General features: G+C 55.0%; 1 protein-coding gene across 1 annotated transcript; it reads right to left on the bottom strand.

Moving 5' to 3' along the window:
• Positions 1-2,560: 2,560 nt before the first annotated feature.
• LOC125101531 (translation initiation factor IF-2-like) lies at positions 2,561-15,026 on the bottom strand. Its single transcript, XM_047731955.1, has 2 exons — positions 13,855-15,026; positions 2,561-5,817 (listed from the first exon to the last, which is right to left on the bottom strand). The coding sequence occupies exon 1, from the start codon at positions 14,925-14,927 to the stop codon at positions 14,088-14,090; it is 840 nt and encodes a 279-aa protein (XP_047587911.1). The 5' UTR covers positions 14,928-15,026; the 3' UTR covers positions 2,561-5,817; positions 13,855-14,087.
• Positions 15,027-19,759: the final 4,733 nt, after the last annotated feature.

The raw sequence follows: 19,759 nt of genomic DNA, 5'->3' as shown, positions 1-19,759 counted from the left end.
AGAACTGCGTGCAAAGCCCCATCGCCCCCACCCACTGCACAGCAGCTACAGACCAGCCTGGCCCAGGACCGAGGACCTAAAACAAGTGGTCCCCAAGGTCACAGCACTGGCCCGGGCCCGAGCACCCGAAAGGCATGATCCCCAATTTCACATTCCAGCCTGGGACCGAGGACCCGAAATGCATGGTCCCCAAAGTCATGCCCTGGCGCGAGACTGCTGTGGGCTTCGAACCAGAGCCCAAGCTTGAATTCAGGACGCACACCTGGGGACAAGCTGAAAACACGTCATGGGTATCTGTGCCTCTGGGCAATGGCATTTCAGTGTTTTTTCCCCAGTTCCGAGAAGAAATGCTTCTTTTTTCCTAAACACGAGCTTCATCTTTCATCTTTCCACGGGCACATACACAAAGATGCCAACGCGGACATGCGGCTCCTCGGCTCTCTGTGGCACCTCTTGTGCGGCGTGCGGCGGGGGCAGGACTTCCTCAGGCCACTCGCGGGCAGACGGCAGGCGTGGATCCTGAGCAGGGCCGATGAGCAGAGGCGACGAGGGGCTGGGGGGGCCTCGGACTCACAGCGTAGGTGGCGGGGCGTGGTGCTGGACGAGGACAGTCTCCTCCTCACTGTCTGCCCCTCCTCAGCCAGAGACGACAGGTGCCTGCCGATATCTGGCCCCAGCCACGTGCTGCGGTCCACCAATACATGCCCCACAGAAGCTGTCGCCTCTGCTGGGTTTGTCACAAGCCGGACCCAGACGCCACCCCAACCAGTGTCCACTCCAGAGATGAAGTTCTCCACGCCACTCTCGGAGGCTCTACTTTCCAGACCCATCCGTGCGGGCACTCCGGGTGTTTTGGTGCAAACGGTGTGTGCCGTTCACGCCCCGGAAACGAGAGTGCCCACTCCCTACGAGGCACAGGCAAACACGTACTCACACTCCCAGAAGGAAAAGCGTGTTTTATAAGGAGTGATGGCACATCCTGGCTTTCTCGCTTTGAACCACCGTGCAGGAGAGCAGGTTTCCCACCGAGGGCTGTCCGCCGAAGTGAAAAGGTAACGCCAGCTTGGAGTGACCCAGAGGACCCAGCGCTGGGGGGGACACGGTCCCACTTCCTGGGAAGGCACGGACAGCTGGGGAAGGTGGCTCAGAGAGGGTGTCTCCCCTGCCTTGAGAAGCCCAAGGCCAGCATGGTGGAGGGCAGCCCGGCTGTGAACGAGCCGCGCATCCCTCTCACCCCGTGTGGGGCCCTGTGGGGTGCAGTCCTGTGTGTCAGAGCTTCCAACACACCGTGGGCTTCCGCGGGACACAGGGAAGCCAGAGGCCAAGGTCTAGAGAGGGGCAGGGAAAGCCGATGGGAACATGGGATGCTGGCGTGGGGAGGAGGAGACTGCCCCGTGGATGGGGGTCCACGGATCACGAACTTGGGACGGGACATCCCCGAGTGGAGTAGACGTGGCCGCCTGTGTCACTGCGGGTCGAGTCCAGCACCACCCAAGCCCTGCACACCCACTCCCTCACGAACTGGCCACAGTCCCAGCACGGCTGCTGCGAGTCCCCGTCCTGCGGCCGGCAGGAAGGCGGCTGTGTCCCACCGCAGGGAGGACACGTCCCACTGGGCCACCATACAGAAGCACGGACACTGAAAGGAGGCCCTGGGGAGCGGCTTTGGGCTTCGGAAGGCAACGTTAGGTCTGTCAATGCCAACAGATATAGGAGCTTGCCTCTTCTTTAGGAACTTCTCTTTACTGTACTTTTCAAAAGTGAACAACAAATAGAAAGTAAGATTTTGAAATCTCTGGTCTTCACCCCACGTGGCTGGGGAGGTTTTGATTGAAGCCACAGGAGTCGTCAGGTGTAAGAAAAGAAGGTGAAGGTGTTCGGTCCATTCACTTAGGTGTCAGAGACCCAGTGGGTCCTACCTCAGCAGAACCAGAATCTTCTTTGTCAGTTGCTCCCAGAATCCATGTCCTCACCTTTTGGGTTCCGTTCTCGGTTCCAGAAGGACCTACTCGGGAATGGGCTCGGCGTTTACTGACTCTGTGGGGCAGGCAGCAGTGGGAGGTGGTACGAACCCGATACTCGAACCTGGGGTTCCAGAGGCCCACGGAGGACGCGTGGGACCAGCACTCTGGCTAACTAGGAAGCTTTATTTTCCGAATATTTAATAAGATCCACTTGAAATTTTTAAAAATTAAATTAAAATGTAGCTTTAGTCAGATAAATTTGAACCTAGATTTTGATATTAATTAAATATGATTAATTTGCATTGCCTCTTTTACAATATAATTTTGCATATTTGGAAGAAATATGTATTTTAAGGCAAAATTTTTAAAATGTTTTGTTTGTTTATATTCAATCTTTTTTTTTGATGTTTATGCATTCAATTTTGGACATGATACTTGAAAGTAATTTTTTATCATAAATTAGATCTTTAATGGTAATAGACTGTACATAGGAGGGAAATCTTGATTTTTACAGCAGTGACAAACTGTATGACTTTACGAATTTCATATGCCTCTGGTTTTACGTAATCGAAACATTATCGAGCCATCAACAGAAAACCCAAGCATACATGATAATCGAATTCAGTTGTCTTTGATATTTTGCCATTTTTATGAAATAATCACCACAATTTTACACATTTAATTCGCTCTGTGAACTTCTCATCAGGGCGGACAGACGGACGGATGCACTTTATCGCACACCTTGTTGATTCAGTTCACAACCTTCCAGGATTAAGGCCTGCGCCACACACTCCTCCTTATGTCCTTACCCTGGGCCCACACGTAGGGCCCCCTTGACGTTAAACACATCCTCCCAAGGCTGTTTCTGTCTTTCCCAGGGTCATTCAACTTCGGAGCCCAAGGAGCCTTTCCAGCCTGCCCAGTGTGGGTCCCGTCCGTTCGCGGGGGAAGGCGGTGCTGCTCCGTGGGCGGGAGACTCTTTCTGGAACTGGGGCGTGTAGCGCCGGCCACAGCTCATACTCACCCCCTCCCACCCAGCAAGTCCCTAGCTTTGCAGGACAGCTTGGGGCCTGGCTCACTGAGGCTCGGTGGGTGAGGTTCTCCCAAACCTGAGACAATGCTCCAAGGGATCCCCAGGAGCAGGGAGAGAGCCTGGAGCAGGTCGCAGGCACTAACCGTGCCGCAGAGGCTCTCGTGTCCCCGTCCCGAAGCCCAGCAGGCCTCCCTCTCCCAGGGCTGCGCACTCTGGCCCCGCCGAACTCGCCACTGCGCAGTGAGAGCACAGACGTCTGGGCTGGCAGCTGGCCAGGCCGGCTACGTGAGTGGGTGGCCAGGCCCAGACCCCACACGTACCGCCGGACCCCAGACGTGCGTGAGCGTGCACATTCCGTCCACGAACTAGGACTTGAATGCTTCGACACGACGGCCTGGGGAGAGTTCACGGGCAAGCCCCACCCGCGCGGATGGGGCAGCTGTGAATACACGGGAGGGCACATCCTCGTGGTCAGGGGACCCAGCTCTGGGCACCGTCCACCCGCGTCCCGTGTCGGTTTCTGCCCCGCGGGAGAAGCAGCCGGGCCGGGAGGGCGGGTGGGGGTGACGATGAGACAGAAGAGCCGGTGGCCGTGCGGGAGGGAGAGCGAGCCCCGCTTTACATCTCCCCGGCGCTTCCGAGCTGCGAGTGACCCCAACCCCGCCAGGCCGGGCCGCACTCTGTGCACGGTGGGGCCGGGGACCAGGCGCAGCGCCCGCGGTCAGACGGTGACAGGTGGGGACAGGGACATGCTCATGAGCAGCAGGCTTGAGGCCACCTGGAAAGCGCAGGGCAGGTCTGGAGCCCTCCTGGGGCGCCTGGGTGTGGTCAAGCACGTCCCCCACCCCGGCCACCCTGCCGTCTCCCGGTGGCAGGCGCGCATCCTCATGCTCAGGAGCAGGACTGGAGAGGCCGGCTGTCCCCAGCCTTCCGACGCGGGCGCTTCCCTCTGCGCACCGCACCTCCTCCTGCCCCCATCCTTCACAGACGCACGTGGCTGTCGCCAGCTCGCCGTTGTCCGGAGCCTGCTGTGTGGCCGCCCCGCGTGGACGTCCTGCCCAACACACAGCCAGAGAAGCCTGTGGCCGGGTGCCCCGAGCCGGCGTGCGTGAGGCTTCTGGAAGCCGCTCCTTGGGGCTGAGTGCGGGAGACGCTGCTGCTTCTCTGGGCTCATCGGGCTCTTCCTCGCTCCCGGAGACAAACAATCTTAAAATGCAACACGCACTCGGAAATATCTAAACTGTTTTGTGGGAAGAAGCGAAACTGTGTTTGCTTTCCTTCTGTCGCTAAAGATAGCGGAAACCGACAGGGACGTGGCCTGGGGGCGGCGGGGCCTAGAATGCCGAGCCCAGAGGAGGAAGCATTGTCTCCCGGTTCTCTCTGTGGGGAGCCCAGGAAGTCGCTGATGGGGGACATGTGGGAAGTGGTGCTTCAGGGACCCTCCGTGGCCCCAGGGCACAAGGCGAGTCCCACCGCAGAACAGGACGCAGCAGCCACAGGCGCAAGGCTGGGCTGCTCCCCGTCCAGCTGCGTGGGGAGGCCGGGTCCCCGTTGTCTGCCGTCTGCACCCCGAGACTAACAGTGCCAAGAGCATCCCCCTTGCCGCGGCCCGCCGTTTCGAACTCTGGGTCTGGCAGTCTTGGCCTTCAGATGTCACCGTCCCGTAATCAGTAACTTGTCATGCATGACCAAGACAAACACTACCTAATGGCCCCATGTTTATTAAGTCACTATATGGCTGGAGGGAATTCCTCGGCCTTGTTTGCGCGCCGCGTAAATATTTAGGGCTGCGCCAGGAACAGGACTTTCTGTGTACATTACAGCGCTCGCCAGTCCGAAGAGGCTGTACGAGGCAGCGGATGCCGACTGTGCAAACAAACATTGTTTCTTCCTCCAGCTGGCGGGGGGCCACCACCCCCTCCTGGGAGCCCTGGTGGTCCCAGCACGTCCTCACAGGTCGTGCACTGCTGCGCTGCGGTTGGAGGAGCACAGGGTGGGGGCCGTGCGTTGTGTGGCGAGGTGTGCTCTGGTACTGAGTGCGGTGCTGTGTGGTGAGGTGTGAGGTGTGGAGAGGTGTGGTATGTCATCTGAGGTCTGGGGCGGCGTTGTGTGCTATGGTGAGGTACGTTGTCCTGCGTTGTGGGTACCCTGTCGTTGGACAGCTGGAGGAATGGAGAGGTCTGGCTGGTGCCCTGGGAACGTCCAGAGTCCCTGGAGAAAGGGGAAGCACTGAGCTGTGAGAAGAGGCTGGCTCAGCTGCTGCTGGTGACAGGCTCGTGTCCTCAGCCTCCCTGAGAAACCGGAGCCGGGGCAGCAAAGAATGCGTTTTGACCGCAGAGAACCAGTCCTCACTTCAGTTCTCTGGGTTTCCTCATCCTTATGTCCCAATAACCCAGAGGACACCAAATTCTTGCCTGAGCCAACTAACAGTCAGTGACTTCTCCACACTTGATCTTAGCCAAAAGGCCGAGAAGCGATTCAGTGACTTCTCTAGAACGGAAGGTTGGGCTGATCGGGGCGGGCTCAGGGTCTCTTGTCAGAACTCAGCGTGACACACGTCGTTAGGAAGCCCTTTCTCCACACAGATCGTCGCTCTACGTGCAGCAGGAGGTGGTCACCCTTCACTCGGCTACTACCGAGGGTGTGGGACACATGACGCACGGGGGGAGGCCGTGTCCAAGGGGGAGGCCTCACCGGCGGAATCCAGTGGGTCCTCTCCTGGCACCGTTCGACGGGCAAGGGCCACATGGAAAGTCCCAGCAAGTACGTCTCAGCCATGCCTGGCTTTGTCCCACAGTCTCGTCACCTCCCTCTTGTTCTCTAAGGAAAAAGGAAAATGGAATAGATGAGTTACCAAATGCGGGACCTCGAGAGTCCCCTGCGGGGGGACCGGCCACCGCTGGGCAGGGTCCGCGCATCTCCCGAAACTCACGCCTGAGGCCTCACCACCACCACCGGGTCTCCGTCCTTGGGCCCGACCGCCGCGCACAGGCCGCACACGAGCCGCCCGTCGGACGTGGGGTCCGGCCCAGGCCGCATGCCCGGGGCAGTGCGTGAGGCAGTAAGGGACAGCGGCCTCTTCTGCGCAGCGAATGAGCAAGCGGCAGCCCTCAGTGCCCGGCCCTCGGCTCTCACAGGCCCCGTGTCCAGCCCTGCACAGAGAGAGACCCGTGGTTCACACACCAAGTACTAGGCCTAGAGCGTGGAGGGCAGGAGCTCCTCACCCAGACCTGTCGCCCAAGGTAGCTGCTCTCTCCACACAGGGCACCCCACCCCTGGCTCAGCTGTCTCCCCTGTACAATGACAGCACCCGTGCTCCTGTCCCCCAGTGCTGCAGGGATGCGGAGAAGCAGGGTAGCTGCACCACGCTGGGGCGGAGACTGGGGTGAATGCAAACCCCACTTCCAGGGTGTGTGTGGAGGTAGGGAGGGAGAAGGGGAGGTTAAGGGGCCGGCTCCCCTGAAATCTGCAGGGTGGGCTGCTGGCCACTCCAGGGAGCCCATCGGGAGAATCCCCTCCACACCCGGCCTCAGGCTTCGCACTGGGCATCTTCAGCTGATTGGGTGAGGCCCACCCACACATGGAGGATAACGTGTGACTCGGTCTGGTGATTTAAATGTGAGTCTCATCCTCACACACCCGCAATACGACATCCACAATAATGTGTCGTCATGTGTCTTGTTGCCGTGGCCCAGCCAAGTGGACACGGAGAGTCCGTCACATGTAGGCAGCTTGCTGTGCGGTCTGTCCTCCTGAGGGAAGGTGGACACGGTGCACTCGTCTGACCCCATCCCCTGCTGCACCCCATCAACCGCTAAGAAAGCCTCCAGGAGAGGGTGTCACGGTTACTCTGTGGTCCGCTCGGCCAGCCGTGGTGCCCGTTAGGTTAACACTGGTCTGGGTGTTGCTGGGACAGGGTTTACAGACATGATCGACGCACTCAGTCGACTTCGAGTAGAGCCGACGGCGCTCGCTGCTGTGGGGTCTCCTCTAGTCGCTGAAGGTCTTAGGCGTGAAAACAGGTCTCCTTCTGCCACACAGGTGTCACCCCGAGATCCTGCAGGGCTTGGGCAGGCCAGCCCCACGGTTGCGTGCGCCTGTCCCTCGCAGTAGCTCCCGCACCGTGTGTCCCGTTGCTGTTCTTCTGATCAACATGGCGGGTAAGGTGGCTCTCCAGGGGTCAGGCTTCCAAAAGGCCCATGACCCAAGACCCAAGGAGAGGCCACGTGGAGACACAGCGAAGGCAGAGCTGACGCCGTTCCTGCCTGGAGGATATTGAGACCAGGTATACCAGGTGCCACGCTGGCCACGCAGGGCCTGCCCCATACTGACAGCCAGAGAGCACCGCTGCACATGCACTTCTGGACAGCCGGGCGCACTGACCTACCACCACCTAACTGAACAGCACCTGCTCCCAGAGACGGTGATTCCAGCATTGCTAGGATTTCGGTCGTGCTGTTTTCCTGCCAAGGACAGCTCTCTGAGGACGGTGCCCTGACCACAGAGAGAAGCAGCTCTGTGCGTGAGACCGGACAGCGCGCCAGCACTGGCTTGGCCTCCACACAGTGTGGCCGGTGTCCAGGCCATGCCAGGCCCTAACTTAAAAGATTTTTCAACATCACCTCCTGTTGCCATGGTAAAGGTAGAGAATGGACGTGTCTGTTCCAAAAGCAGTATCGTTGAATTCTGTGGTTTCCATTCCGTCCATTTGCTCATTTGCTTTTAGCTCGTCGGAGCAGGTGTAAGGCAAGCCTGGTCCGGTCATCAGGACCGCCTGAACATGTGCCCGGCGCCGTCGCCATCATGGAGCGCACTGACAAACGGTGCTGCCAGAAGTGCGTCCTCCGTTCACGTGGGGCTGCAGTGGCGGCCTACTCCCCACATGCCTCCGACTGTTCTGTGTACAGACCTGATTTCCATGGGAACAGAGGGGCTCCCTTGGGAAAGCTGCCTGCTAGTCCATAGTTAGCATTCAGACACACGATCCGGGAAGATGTCAAGAACAGGATTCAAAATGGCGTGAAGGGACCTGGAAGCAGGAGGGACGCTGCCCACCGGGTCGGATGACGGCATGGTGCCAAGAGGTCTGGGGCATTCAACGAGGGCCCCACACCTGCCCAGAGACGAGCACTCCAGAGCATGCACGTGTGTGCATGCACATGCAGACTCGTGTGCGCACATGTGCACATATATGTGTGCGCACAAATGCACACGTGTGCACATGCATGTGCACTCCAGACCCATGTGCACATGTGTGTATCCACACAAAGAAATGTGTGTGTGCACGTGCAGACCCATGTGCACGTGTGTATACATACAAAGACAAGTGTGCACATATGCACAGGCACATTCACGTGCAGACCCGTGTGTGCACAAGCACAAGAGCACACACAGGCTTGCACACATGCACGTGTACCCCAGGTGAGTGTGCACATGCACACATACATTCATACACGTGCAGACCCGCACGTGCCCAGGCCATGTGTACACTCACACTCGCACAAACACGTGCACACATCCACAGGACGCACACATGACTGTGCGTGTGCTGCAGGAGTCATTTCTGTAAAGCCTGCAGCCCTCCTGTGGGGTGCCCCTACCTGACGAGCCTCCGGTTTTGGAAGAGACGGTCAAGGAGTTCGTCCTGACTCGTGAGAGCATCAGCACCAGCAGGAAGTCTCAGGGGAACGGGGACTGGACCGCAAACCCAAGGAATAGCTGAACACCAAAGCGAGGGCTCCTCGGGGCGCTCGGCTGGGGGGGGGGTGGCCCCGGGCAGGGCCGCAGCGGACAGCAGGAGTCACTGAGATGCGGCCTCATTCCTGTGCGGCCGCACTGGGAGACGCAGGTGCACAGATTTGCTCCCACACCTCCGCTCCTCGATGCCGGTGTCTGCCGGGAAATTAAAGTGACTTTCAAGGAATCCCAGAAGGAAAGGGGAGCTGTGGCCATGTGAGGCTGAAGAAGACAGTGCAGGACGAAGAGCTGGGGGCTCTGTGGACAGCGCAGGAGAGACAAGAGAGATGTCCCCACCTGCACGCGCAGGGGGCAGAGGGCCAGCCAGGCGTGCCCGGCAGAGGCAGTGGGCGGTCCTGGGCCATGCAAGCTACGGGGGAGCTCCTGGGCACCAAGAGCAGCCTCCTTGGCCGTGGGGTGCTGAGCATTTAGACCAAGGCCCCAAAGTCCTTCTGCAACAACTGTGTGCAGACCAGCTCCGTGGGGGACGCAGGCACACAAGCAGGAGAAGCCAGAAACCGGGTGGGTGATCAAGGGAAAGCAGAGTCTGCAGCAAGGGAAGTATGAAGAAGCCAGAGCAGGTGGAGCCCAGCCCGTTAAGGCCGAGGTATTACTGAAGAGGTGTGAAGTCACAGAGCTGGTCTTTACTGCATTTGATAACTGTGGTGGGCTGAGCAGTAGCCCCTCCCCCGGGTCTGTCCCAGTCCAAATCCCCAGAACCTACGATCGTGTTGGCGCATGTGGCAGAGGGCGGTAAGTAAAGGGTCCTGCAGTCGGGAGGTGATGGGTCCTCTGTCCAACCCATAGGAACCAGGCAGGAGGGTCCTGTCAGAGAGGGCCAGGTCCCCCTGGAAGCAGAGGTGGGGTGAGGGGCCACAAGCAGAGAGCACAGGTGCCTCCAGATGTCAGAAAAGCAAAGACGCAGACGCCCCCCCCCCCCGAGCTTCTGGAAGGATCCAGCCCCTCCGACCCCTGAGATGACCTCAGCCGTCTCATGTCTGCTGTGTTAACCCACGTGTGGCATTTATGAAGCATCAGGCCCGAAGCTGACTGTTGTATCGAACAGTGAGAAAAACGAAGATTAAAACAATCAGTAAGGACTTTGATGGGCCACATTGAACCTGAGACGCTAACCAGAAGCGCCGTGTCTCCAACTACAAGTGCTCCTGTCGTGAGGGTCTGCAGACACATGACCGCAGACTCAGGAAGCGGTCAGTTCACGGGACAGTTTTCAGTCTCTGCGTTTCATCCATGGGACCATCCTCTACCTTCACAAGATCCTGGTTCTGCACCACAAAGAGCGGACAGTATGGGTCCAACGAAATCCAGCAGCATCGTGGGCCAGATTCCCGGAGGGACATGCGGAGCCCTATGGCTTCACGGACTTACAACCCACACGCAGCAAACTCAGGTTCCAAAACCAGCGGGGAGTGAGACTTCCACGCAGGTCCCCCATCTTGGGCCACGGCATCTTGTTTTTTGCAAATGGGAGGGATGCTGTTCTCTCCGCGCATTTCCTCCTTGGCACCACGCCCCGGCCAGCGAGGGAGTTGGAGCGGACGGGAGTCCTCGGGACCTGTTACAGCGTGGCTGCCCTCTGCCAGGCCAGCCTAGACGCGGTCTCCACGGGCACACGTCCTGGAGGACAGACCATAGCCAGGCTCTCGGCTCCTAGCCACACCTGTGGGGCACGTTTGCAAGGACCACAAGCCCAGCGGTGACCGAAATACCGACGTGTGCTCACTGTAGGTGGGACCCAGCAAAGGGCCAGGCTCGAGGGGGAAGCTGGTGAGTTCAGAAACGGGATTTTAAGTTCAAGATGCCTGGTGCTATCCAAGCAGCAACATCCAGCACTCTTGAAGACCTCAGACCTCGAGAGAGAGACCTGGGGCAGGAACGCGCACTTGGGAACCACTGGAGTATAGATCTCAGTCAGAACTCCAGGAACGGATGGGAAGGATGTGCGGGCAGGAGGGAAGGTGGCCGAGAACGGAATCTGGGGAAACGGCAGCATGAGGACCCGTGAGGAACAGCGTCTGGTCACAGAGAGGAGTGTCTCGGAAGCCAAGAGGAGAGCTTCAGAAGAGAGAGCGTGGGCCCCACACCACTGTCCCCAACACCCTGTCGGATTATCCGCTAGGGCTCCCCGTGGCCATGGTGGCAGCAGCTACAGGGCTGGAGCCAGACAGAGGGCCAGGCGGTGGTGTCCCCCCCTAGTTCAGGGGGACATGAGAACACAGGCTGCTTGATCGATGGGGTCCACAGCCCGCCGGGCGCCTGAACAAAGGTGATCCTTGATGTCCAATCTATGCCAGCTGAAGGAATACAAGCGAGTAAATGTCTTTGTCTCTAGAATCCTCAGCCACGGCAGGGAGAGCGGTCCAGCCTGTCCGCTGCAAGGGGGAAAGCCAGCCGGCCGGGGCGACGGGGGGGCAGATGGAGAGGGCAGCTCTGGTGGAGGCGGAAATGGAGTCGGGGAGACGGCTTTAGCGTGTTGCTGTGGATGGAGGGCCTCGGGCGCTGTGCCCGTGTGCGAACACACGCACCTCCCACGCGTGCGAGCAGCAGCGTCCGACTGGTGTCTCATTCAGAAACCACCTCCCGCCGATTGTCCACATGACATCCTGTCCTGGCACGAGGGGGAGCAGAGGGCACCCCCTGAGGGCTTCCTGCCGGAGACAGAGCCCGGGTCACACCAGATGAGTGTCGCGCCAACTACCCAGTTATAGGAAGCGGAGAAGAGAGAAAACGGGGGATCCTATCAGCCACGTCCAGAACGGGGAGACTTCTTCAGGAAGAATAACCGAGTTTCTTCAGCAGGAACACTGTTGACGGGGAGGGATGAGGGCCATGTGGCCGACGGGCTCCGTGTGGGCATGTTCCTACAGCGTTACGCTTGTGTTTCCGACGACCTAGTGACATTGGGGGCTCCTTACAAAGAACTCACTTGTCAAGGAGACGAAAGGAGTGGTGGCGGTATATGCCGGGATCGATTTAAAATCCGCCCCTCAGAAACCACGTGGGGCACGGCCCAAGCCCAAACAGCATCGCCAAGTCCGGACCCGGTGACGGCGTTCCCCGTGCTTCTGGCTCTACGTGGGGTACGTTCGAAAAGTGAAAGGCTTGGAGATAAAGGGTTTGGGAGGAAAAGGGGCTACCGTCGCTGCCGCACCAGACCTCCGTGTGACCTCTGTGTCCGCCTGTTCTGAGCTCCGTGTCCACGCGGACGACCTTCCGGTTTCCCCAGCAGCCTCCAGGGGCCCCCACAGGGACCCGGCTGTGAGACACAGGAAGGAAGGAAGGACGTCCCTGCACAGACACGCCCCTCCATGCGCAGCCCCTGCCCTGCGCCCAACAGATGGCAGGATGAGGTCAAGCCTGCCCAGGGGAGGGTGCTGCAGGGACCGGACTGTGCCCCGTGAGCCCAGGGCCCTGCCCACTGGGGCAGCTTACAGAAGGCTGAGCCGCGCTCTGTGGGAGGTTTGCCAGGGGAAGCGAGTCGGAGGGGACGGGAGGGCTGGGACGGGAAGGAGGAAGGAACCTGGGCGGGAGGGTCAGGATGGAAACTGCGGCTCCTGACCGCTCCCATGAGCTTCCTGTGCCTTTTTGTGCCCGAGACCAACTGACAGAGTCCGGACGGCCTCGACGCGCGAAGGCAACGCCGTCAAACGCAACAGGTTCGGGGCTGCGGCTCACTCTTCTTGGGGGCTTGGTTACATGCGACCAAGTGACATCACAGGCCCCATGGGGCACGTGGGCGGGGCAGGAGCGTGGCGGTGCCTGTCCTGAACGTGCCCGAGGGGCTCCGAGTGCCACAAAGCGCCAACGCCAGCGGCTGAGCTCGGCTCTCATGGTGTCGGGAAGGCCAGGGAGGGTCCGCCAGAAGGAGGAGCAAAGCCAAGGGCTCGCGAAGACTGGGGCTCCGGGGAGCCTCATTTCGTCAAAGCAGGAACTCCCAGAAAACGTGAGGGTCGTCTGTGACCTGTGAAGTGTGTATCTCCTTGGCTCATTCTTCAAGAAAAAACACATTTTAATTATTTTTATTTTTAACTGACGTTGGCCTGTGCACTCCGTGGATACCGGCGTGGTCCCTGCTGCATCCCTGCACTCCTCCCTGGAGAAGCCCTGCCCTGGGGGCATGACCACAGGGACACCCCAACCGTGAGGAGGGGGCACGGGCAGATGCAAGACAGACCACCTCACCTCTCCTGACAAGCACCCAGGGAGACAGGGTCATGGGACACAGGATCCCACCGGAGCTGTGGCTTCTCCCGCCCAGATCCTGCCACCCCACCACAGGGCACTGTTCCACGGTCGGCGCTGGCCACCAGGCTCGCGGGCTGGGAGTGGAACCACCTGCCGGAGGCCTGGCCCAGTGTCCTGGGGTCTGAGAGAATGACCCGACACTCCCACAGTGAGTGGAGGGACGAGCCATTCCAGACGAAACGGGAGACGGGAAAGTGGACCGCGGAGGCCTTCCGGAGAGATGAGGAGATACACCACGGCCCTGGCAAGAGACAGAGCGTGTCCCGAGCGCCCTCGGGACAGGTCCTAGACTATGTCGGCCTCCGCTCTGACCACTGGAAGAACCGTGGGCACTTTGCACAAGCACAGGGACGGTGTGAGAAAGCCAGCAGGGCCCCCGCGAGTTCGGAAGCAGTCGGCTCTGCCACAGCCTCCGTGGGCCCACAGAATGACTAGAGGGAAACCGGGCAGGGCCAAGCCTGGGAGGGACAGCAACCAGCCCCAGTGCGGGTCTTTCCAGAGCGAGGACAAGGAGAGGTGCCCACCGCTGCCTCCCCCGAAGACCAGACTGGCCCTGGGGGGTCCTCCCTCCCCTTTCCTGCGGCCTCGTGACTGCTCTCCGCACCCGGCCCGTCGCTTGTGCTGGAAATGGATTTCGAATTCGTCCTCCTCCCTATCCCGGCTCAGCCTCGGGCTCTGCTGGTCCCGACAGCGACGGGTCCCCAGAGGGACCCAGAACGGGCGTGAGGTTTCCGGAGCCGAGGGGCCTCGTTCGAGCCGCGGGAGAGCAGGCCTCCACCCGGGGATGTGGTGGCACCTCCTCTTCCACTTCATGGGAGGGACACATGGGGGCCCCCACCCAGCAGCTTCCCTTACCTGACCTATTGTCCCCCGTGGCCAGCTCGCCCCTCTGCCCTCTCCTCCCTGGGGACGAGCAGGGCCCTTCCTTCGGGGTCTGTGGGGCCTTGTGTCCGGACAGTCCCTCCGGGAGAGTCAGCCACGCTTGCCTCCGTGAGCACCTGGGAATCTGCGGCCCCAACAGCTCAAGGGGCCGACAGCTGGGGGCCCTGAGCCCGGCCTTCTCTGGGTTACCGGCAACACTGGGAAGGTCAGGACAGAGTCGGAGGACGGCCTGTTTCTTCCCAGTGGCGGCCGCCGGCCCCACATCCTGGAGCAGCGACCCGCGGGGGCCGTGCTGGGTGGCAGGACCCTGCAGCCCGGGCCAGGTCCAGGTGGCCAGCCGCCCGCAACAGGAGCCGGCCGCGAACTCGAGTGTACGCAGACAGGGCGACAGAAGACCAGCGCCGCGCCCACACCTGGGACGGAGTCACTAAGGGCTCAGGGCGCGGGGGCGGGGCGTGCCCTGGTACCCTCCCCCGGGGCCACCGCCAGGAGCACGGAGAGGCCACAGTCTCTGGTCTCCTGTGGCGTCCACGCCGGCTCATTCGGGAGGACTCGGGGGAGCAGGAGACCGCAACACCGCGGGCCCCGGAGTTCAGCGAGATGGTCCCGAAGCTTCCGCACCCACGGACCCGCCGGAGAGGCGAGAGGAGCGGCGATTCCAGGAACGGAAGTCGACCCTTTCCGGAAGACCGGGGCGCGGGCGCGGGTGCGAAGCCCGGGAGACAGGCGGGAGGGGCGGCGGGGCCGCGGCGCAGCGCCCGGACTTCTACGAGGCGCCCCGCGGGGGGCCGTCGCTGCAGAGGCGAGGCGGGCGGGGCCCTCGCGGGGTCCCAGGACGGGGGCGTCTGAGGGCTGCAGAGCGCGCAGGCGGCGGCGCGGGGACGCCGGGGCAGAGCCGGGCCGAGGGGGCCTGTCCGCCGGCGCCACCGTAAACTCCGATCCGAGGCGCCGAGGACCACGGCCCCCGCGCAGGTCCGCACACGCGGCCGATCCGGGAGCCTCGCCGTCCCGCTCTGGGAGAAGCAGCGCGGGGGCGCGGCCGGCATCTGCGGGTTTCGGAGGCTCTGGGCGGGGCCGTGCCAGAGACAGGGCGCCGGGAGGGACGGACGGCTCACCGCTGAGGGCGCGCTGGGGGCCGGGCAGCCGCCATCTTCGCTCCTGGCCTGCAGCGGTACGGAAAGCGCTGCGGGAACAAAAGCTGCGAGCGCGAACCCCAGCGGGCTCCCAGCGCGGCCGCGAGGACTCGCTCTTGGGCCCTGGAGCCGCTGCAGCGGCCCCTGCCCCAGAAGACCCGCAAGGACGCGGACCAGGACCTGCTCGCGGCCGGGCGAGAGCTGCGGACCCAGAGAGGGGAAGCACCACGGAGAATTCATGGCTTTTTCCACCTGATCCTTTAGTCTTGCAAAGTTCAATTTTTTTAATTTTATTTTTTTTATTCTATTTTTTAAAATTTTCCTCTTTCCTATTTTAACTTTTCTAAACTATTTTGTCTTATCTATACCTTTTAAAAAAATCTTTTTAAATTTTCATCGTCATAGTCATATTCTATCCCTTCATTGTATTTAATCTTATTTTTTGTATACATAGAGGTTTTTCTTTCTTTAAAACTTTGGGATATAGTTTCTTCTAATAGATCAAAATATACCCTAAATCTAGCACACGCTTTAGTTCTAGTCTCCAGCCTGATCACATTCTTTCCTCTTTTTTTTTTTTGAGCCAACTTCTTATCAATTCCTTTTTTAGCATCTTTTAAAATTTTCATCTTTACAGTCATATTCCATTCCTTCGCATGATTACCCTTATTTTTGTGTATATATAAAGTTTTTCTTTCTTTAAAATTTTGGGAAGCAGTCTCTTCTAACAGGCCAAAATACACCCAAAATCAAGTGTGTGGCTCTATTCTATTCACCAGTCTAACATATATATATAATATAAATAATTTTTAGATATATATATATTTAATATATATTTATTTAAGTATATATTATATAGATTTAATATATTTATTTATATATTTATTTAATTTATATAAATATGTTTTTACGTATATGATGTATAATTATATGATATATGATATATATTTAATTTGATATATATTTATATATTATATTATATTATATATTTAATATAAACATTTAATTTATATATGAGTTAAATATATATTTAATAAATTAAAAGTATATATGTATGTATAATTTTTTTTCCTCCTCTCTTTTTCCCCCCAGTTTTGGGTCTCTTCTGATTTGGTTAGTGTATACTTTTCCGGAGTCATTGCTACCTTTTAGTATTTTGTTCTCTCATTCATCTATGCTTATCTGGATAAAATGACAAGGAGGAAAAACTAACCTCGATGAAAAGAACAAGAGGCAGTACCAACAGGTAGGGAACTACCAATACAGACATTAGTAAGATGTCAGAACTAGAGTTCAGAATGATGATTATCAAGGTGCTAGCTGGGCTTGAAAAAAGCATGGAAGATATTAAAGAATCCCTTTCAGGAGAAATAAAATCCCGTTCTGGAGAAATAAAAGAACCAAAATCTAATGAAGTTGAAATAAAAAAGCTATTAATGAAGGGCAATAGAAAATGGAGGCTCTTTCTGCTAGGATAAATGAGGCAGAAGAGAGAATTAGTGATCTCGAAGACCAAATGATGGAGAATAAAGAAGTTGAGCAAAAGAGAGACAAACTAGTGGGCCATGGGGGGAGGATTCAAGAGATAAGTGATACCATAAGAGGAAACAATATTAGAAAATTGGGATCCCAGAAGAAGAAAAGTGGGGGAAAGAAGCTATATTGGAGCAAATTATAACAGAGAATTTCCCTAATTTGGTGAAGGGAACAATCATCAAAATCTAGGAGACACAGAGAACCACCCTCAAAATCAATAAAAATAGGCCCACACCTCATCATCTAATAGTAAAACGTACAAGTCTCAGTGACAAAGAGAAAATCCTGAAAACAGCTTGGGACAAGAGGTCTATGACATACAATGTTAGAAATATTAGATTGAGGACATATCCATCCACAGAGACCTGGCAGGCCAGAAAGGACTGGCATAATATACTCAAAGCACTAAAGGAGAAAAATATGCAGCCAAGAATACTATCTCCAGCTAGGCTGTCATTGAAAATAAAAGGAGAGATTAAAAAGCTTCCAGGACAAATAAAAATTAAAAGAACTTGTAAACACAAAACCAATACTACAGGAAATATTGAAAGGGGTCCTCTAGGCAAAGAGAGAGCCAGAAAGGAACAGAGACAATATACAGTAAAAGTCATCTTACATGCAATACAACGGCACTAAATTCATATCTTTCAATAGTTACCCTGAATGTACATGGGCTAAATGCCCCCAATCAAAAGACACAGGGTATCAGAATGTATTAAAAAAAAAAAAAAAAAAAACCATCAGGGTGCCTGGGTGGCTCAGTGGGTTAAGCCACTGCCTTTGGCTCAGGTCATGATCCCAGCATCCTGGGATTCAATCCCGCATTGGGCTCCTTGCTCGGCGGGGAGCCTGCTTCTCCCTCCACCTCTGCCTGCTTCTCTGCCTGATTGTGTGCTCTTTCTCTCTTTCTGATAAATAAATAGAAGCTTTAAAAATAAATAAATAATAAATTTAAAAAACCAATAGTCTACAAAAAACTCATTTTAGACCGAAAGACACCCCAGATTTAAAGTGAGGGGGTGGAAAACAATTTACCATGCTAATGGACGTCAAAAGAAAGCTGGGGTGGCAATCCTTATATCAGATCAATTAGATGTTAAGCCAAAGACTATAATAAGAGATGAGGAAGGACACTAGATCATACTCAAATGATCTGTCCAACAAGAAGATCTAACAATTTTAAATATCTATGCCCCTAGCACAGGAGCAGCCAACTATATAAACCAATTAATAACAAAATCAAAGAAACACATGGACGATAATACAATAATAGTAGGGGAATTTAACACCCCCCTCACTGAAATGGACAGATCAAGCAAAAGATCAACAAGGAAATAAAGGCTTTAAGTAACACACTGGACCACATGGACATCACAGATATATTCAGAATATTCCATCCCAAAGCAACAAAATACACATTCTACGCTAGTGCACATGGAACATTCTCCACAACAGATCACATCCTGGGTCACAAATCAGGTTCCAACCGGTACCAAAAGATTAGGATCATTCCCTGCATATTTTCAGACCACAATGCTCTGAAGCTAGAACTCAATCACAAGAGGAAAGTTGGAAAGAACTCAAATACATGGATGCTAAAGAGCATCCTATTAAAGAATGAATGGGTCAACCAGGAAATTAAAGAAGAATGTTAAAAGTTTATGGAAACAGATGAAAATGAAAACACAACTGTTCAAAATCTTTGGGACAGAGCAAAGGTGGTCCTGAGAGGAAAGTACATAGCAATGCAAACCTTTCTCAAGAAACAAGAAAGATCTCAAGTACACAACATAACCCTACACCTAAAGGGGCCTGAGAAAGAACCTAAGCCCAGCAGGAGAAGAGAAAAAGTAAAGATCAGAGCAGAAATCAATGAAACAGAAACCAAAAGAACAGTAGAACAAATCAATGAAACTAGGAGCTGGTTCTTTGAAAGAATTAAGATTGATAAACCGTTGGCCAGACTTATCCAAAAGAAAACAGAAAGGACCCAAATAATAAAATCGTAAAATCAGGAGCAATCACAGCCAACACCAAAGAAATACAAACAATTATAAGAACATATTATGAACAACTATATGCCAGCAAGTTTGACAACCTTGAAGAAATGCATGCATTCCTAGAGACACATAAACTACCACAACTGAACCAGGAAGAAACAGAAAACCTGAACAGACCCAAAACCAGTAAGGAGATTGAAGCAGTCATCAAAAATTTCCAAACAAACAAGAGCCCAGGGCCAGCCGGCTTCCCAGGGGAATTCTACCAAATATTTAAAGAAGAATTAATACCTATTCTCCTGAAACTGTTCCCAAAAAATAGGAATGGAAGGAAAATTTCTGAACTCATTGTATGAGGCCAGCATTTCCTTGATCCCAAATCCAGACAAAGACTCCATCAAAAAGGAGAATTACAGACCAACATCCTTAATGAACATGGATGCAAAAATACTCACCTAAATACTAGCCAATAGGATCCAACAGTACATTAAAAGGATTATCCACCACGACCAAGTAGGATTTATTCCTGGGCTGCAAGTTTGATTCAACATCTGCAAATCAATCAATGTGATACAATACATTAATAAAAGAAAGAACAAAGACCATATGATACTCTCAACAGATGCTGAAAAAGCATCTGACAAAGTATAGCATCCTTTCTTGATCAAAACTCTTCAAAGTGTAGGGATAGAGGGTACACACCTCAATACCATCAAAGCCATCTATGAAAAATCCACAGTGAATATCATTCTCAATGGCAAAAAACTGAGAGCTTTTCCCCTAAGGTCAGGAACACAAGGCTGTCCACTATCACCACTGCTACTCAACACAGTACTAGAAGTCCTAGCCTCAGCAATCAGACAACAAAAAGAAATGAAAGTTGTCTGATGGCTGATTCAGACTGCTGGAGCTCATACAGGAATTCAGTAAAGTGTCAGGATATAAAATCAATGTACACCCCGCTCAAATAAATAAAATAAAATCCTTTAAAAAGAAAAAAAATCAATGCACAGATACAGTTGCATTTCTATTCACCAACAGCAAGACAGAAGAAAGAGAAATTAAGGACTTGATTCCATTCACAATTGCACCCAAAACCATAAGATACCTAGGAACAAACCTAACCAAAGAGACAAAGAATCTGTACTCAAAAAATTATAAAGTACTTATGAAAGAAACCAAAGAAGACACAAATAAATGGAAAAATGT

This window comes from Lutra lutra, chromosome 6 (assembly GCF_902655055.1).
Source record: "Lutra lutra chromosome 6, mLutLut1.2, whole genome shotgun sequence".
Taxonomy (NCBI): Eukaryota; Metazoa; Chordata; class Mammalia; order Carnivora; family Mustelidae; genus Lutra; species Lutra lutra.
Note: the sequence above shows the minus strand (reverse complement) of the source record. Positions and strands in the feature narration are given on the sequence as shown.

What these genes read in the sequence shown, in the direction of transcription:
- LOC125101531 (XM_047731955.1), bottom strand. Translation starts at nt 14,927, where the DNA reads ATGCCGGCCGCGCCCCCGCGCTGCTTCTCCCAGAGCGGGACGGCGAGG.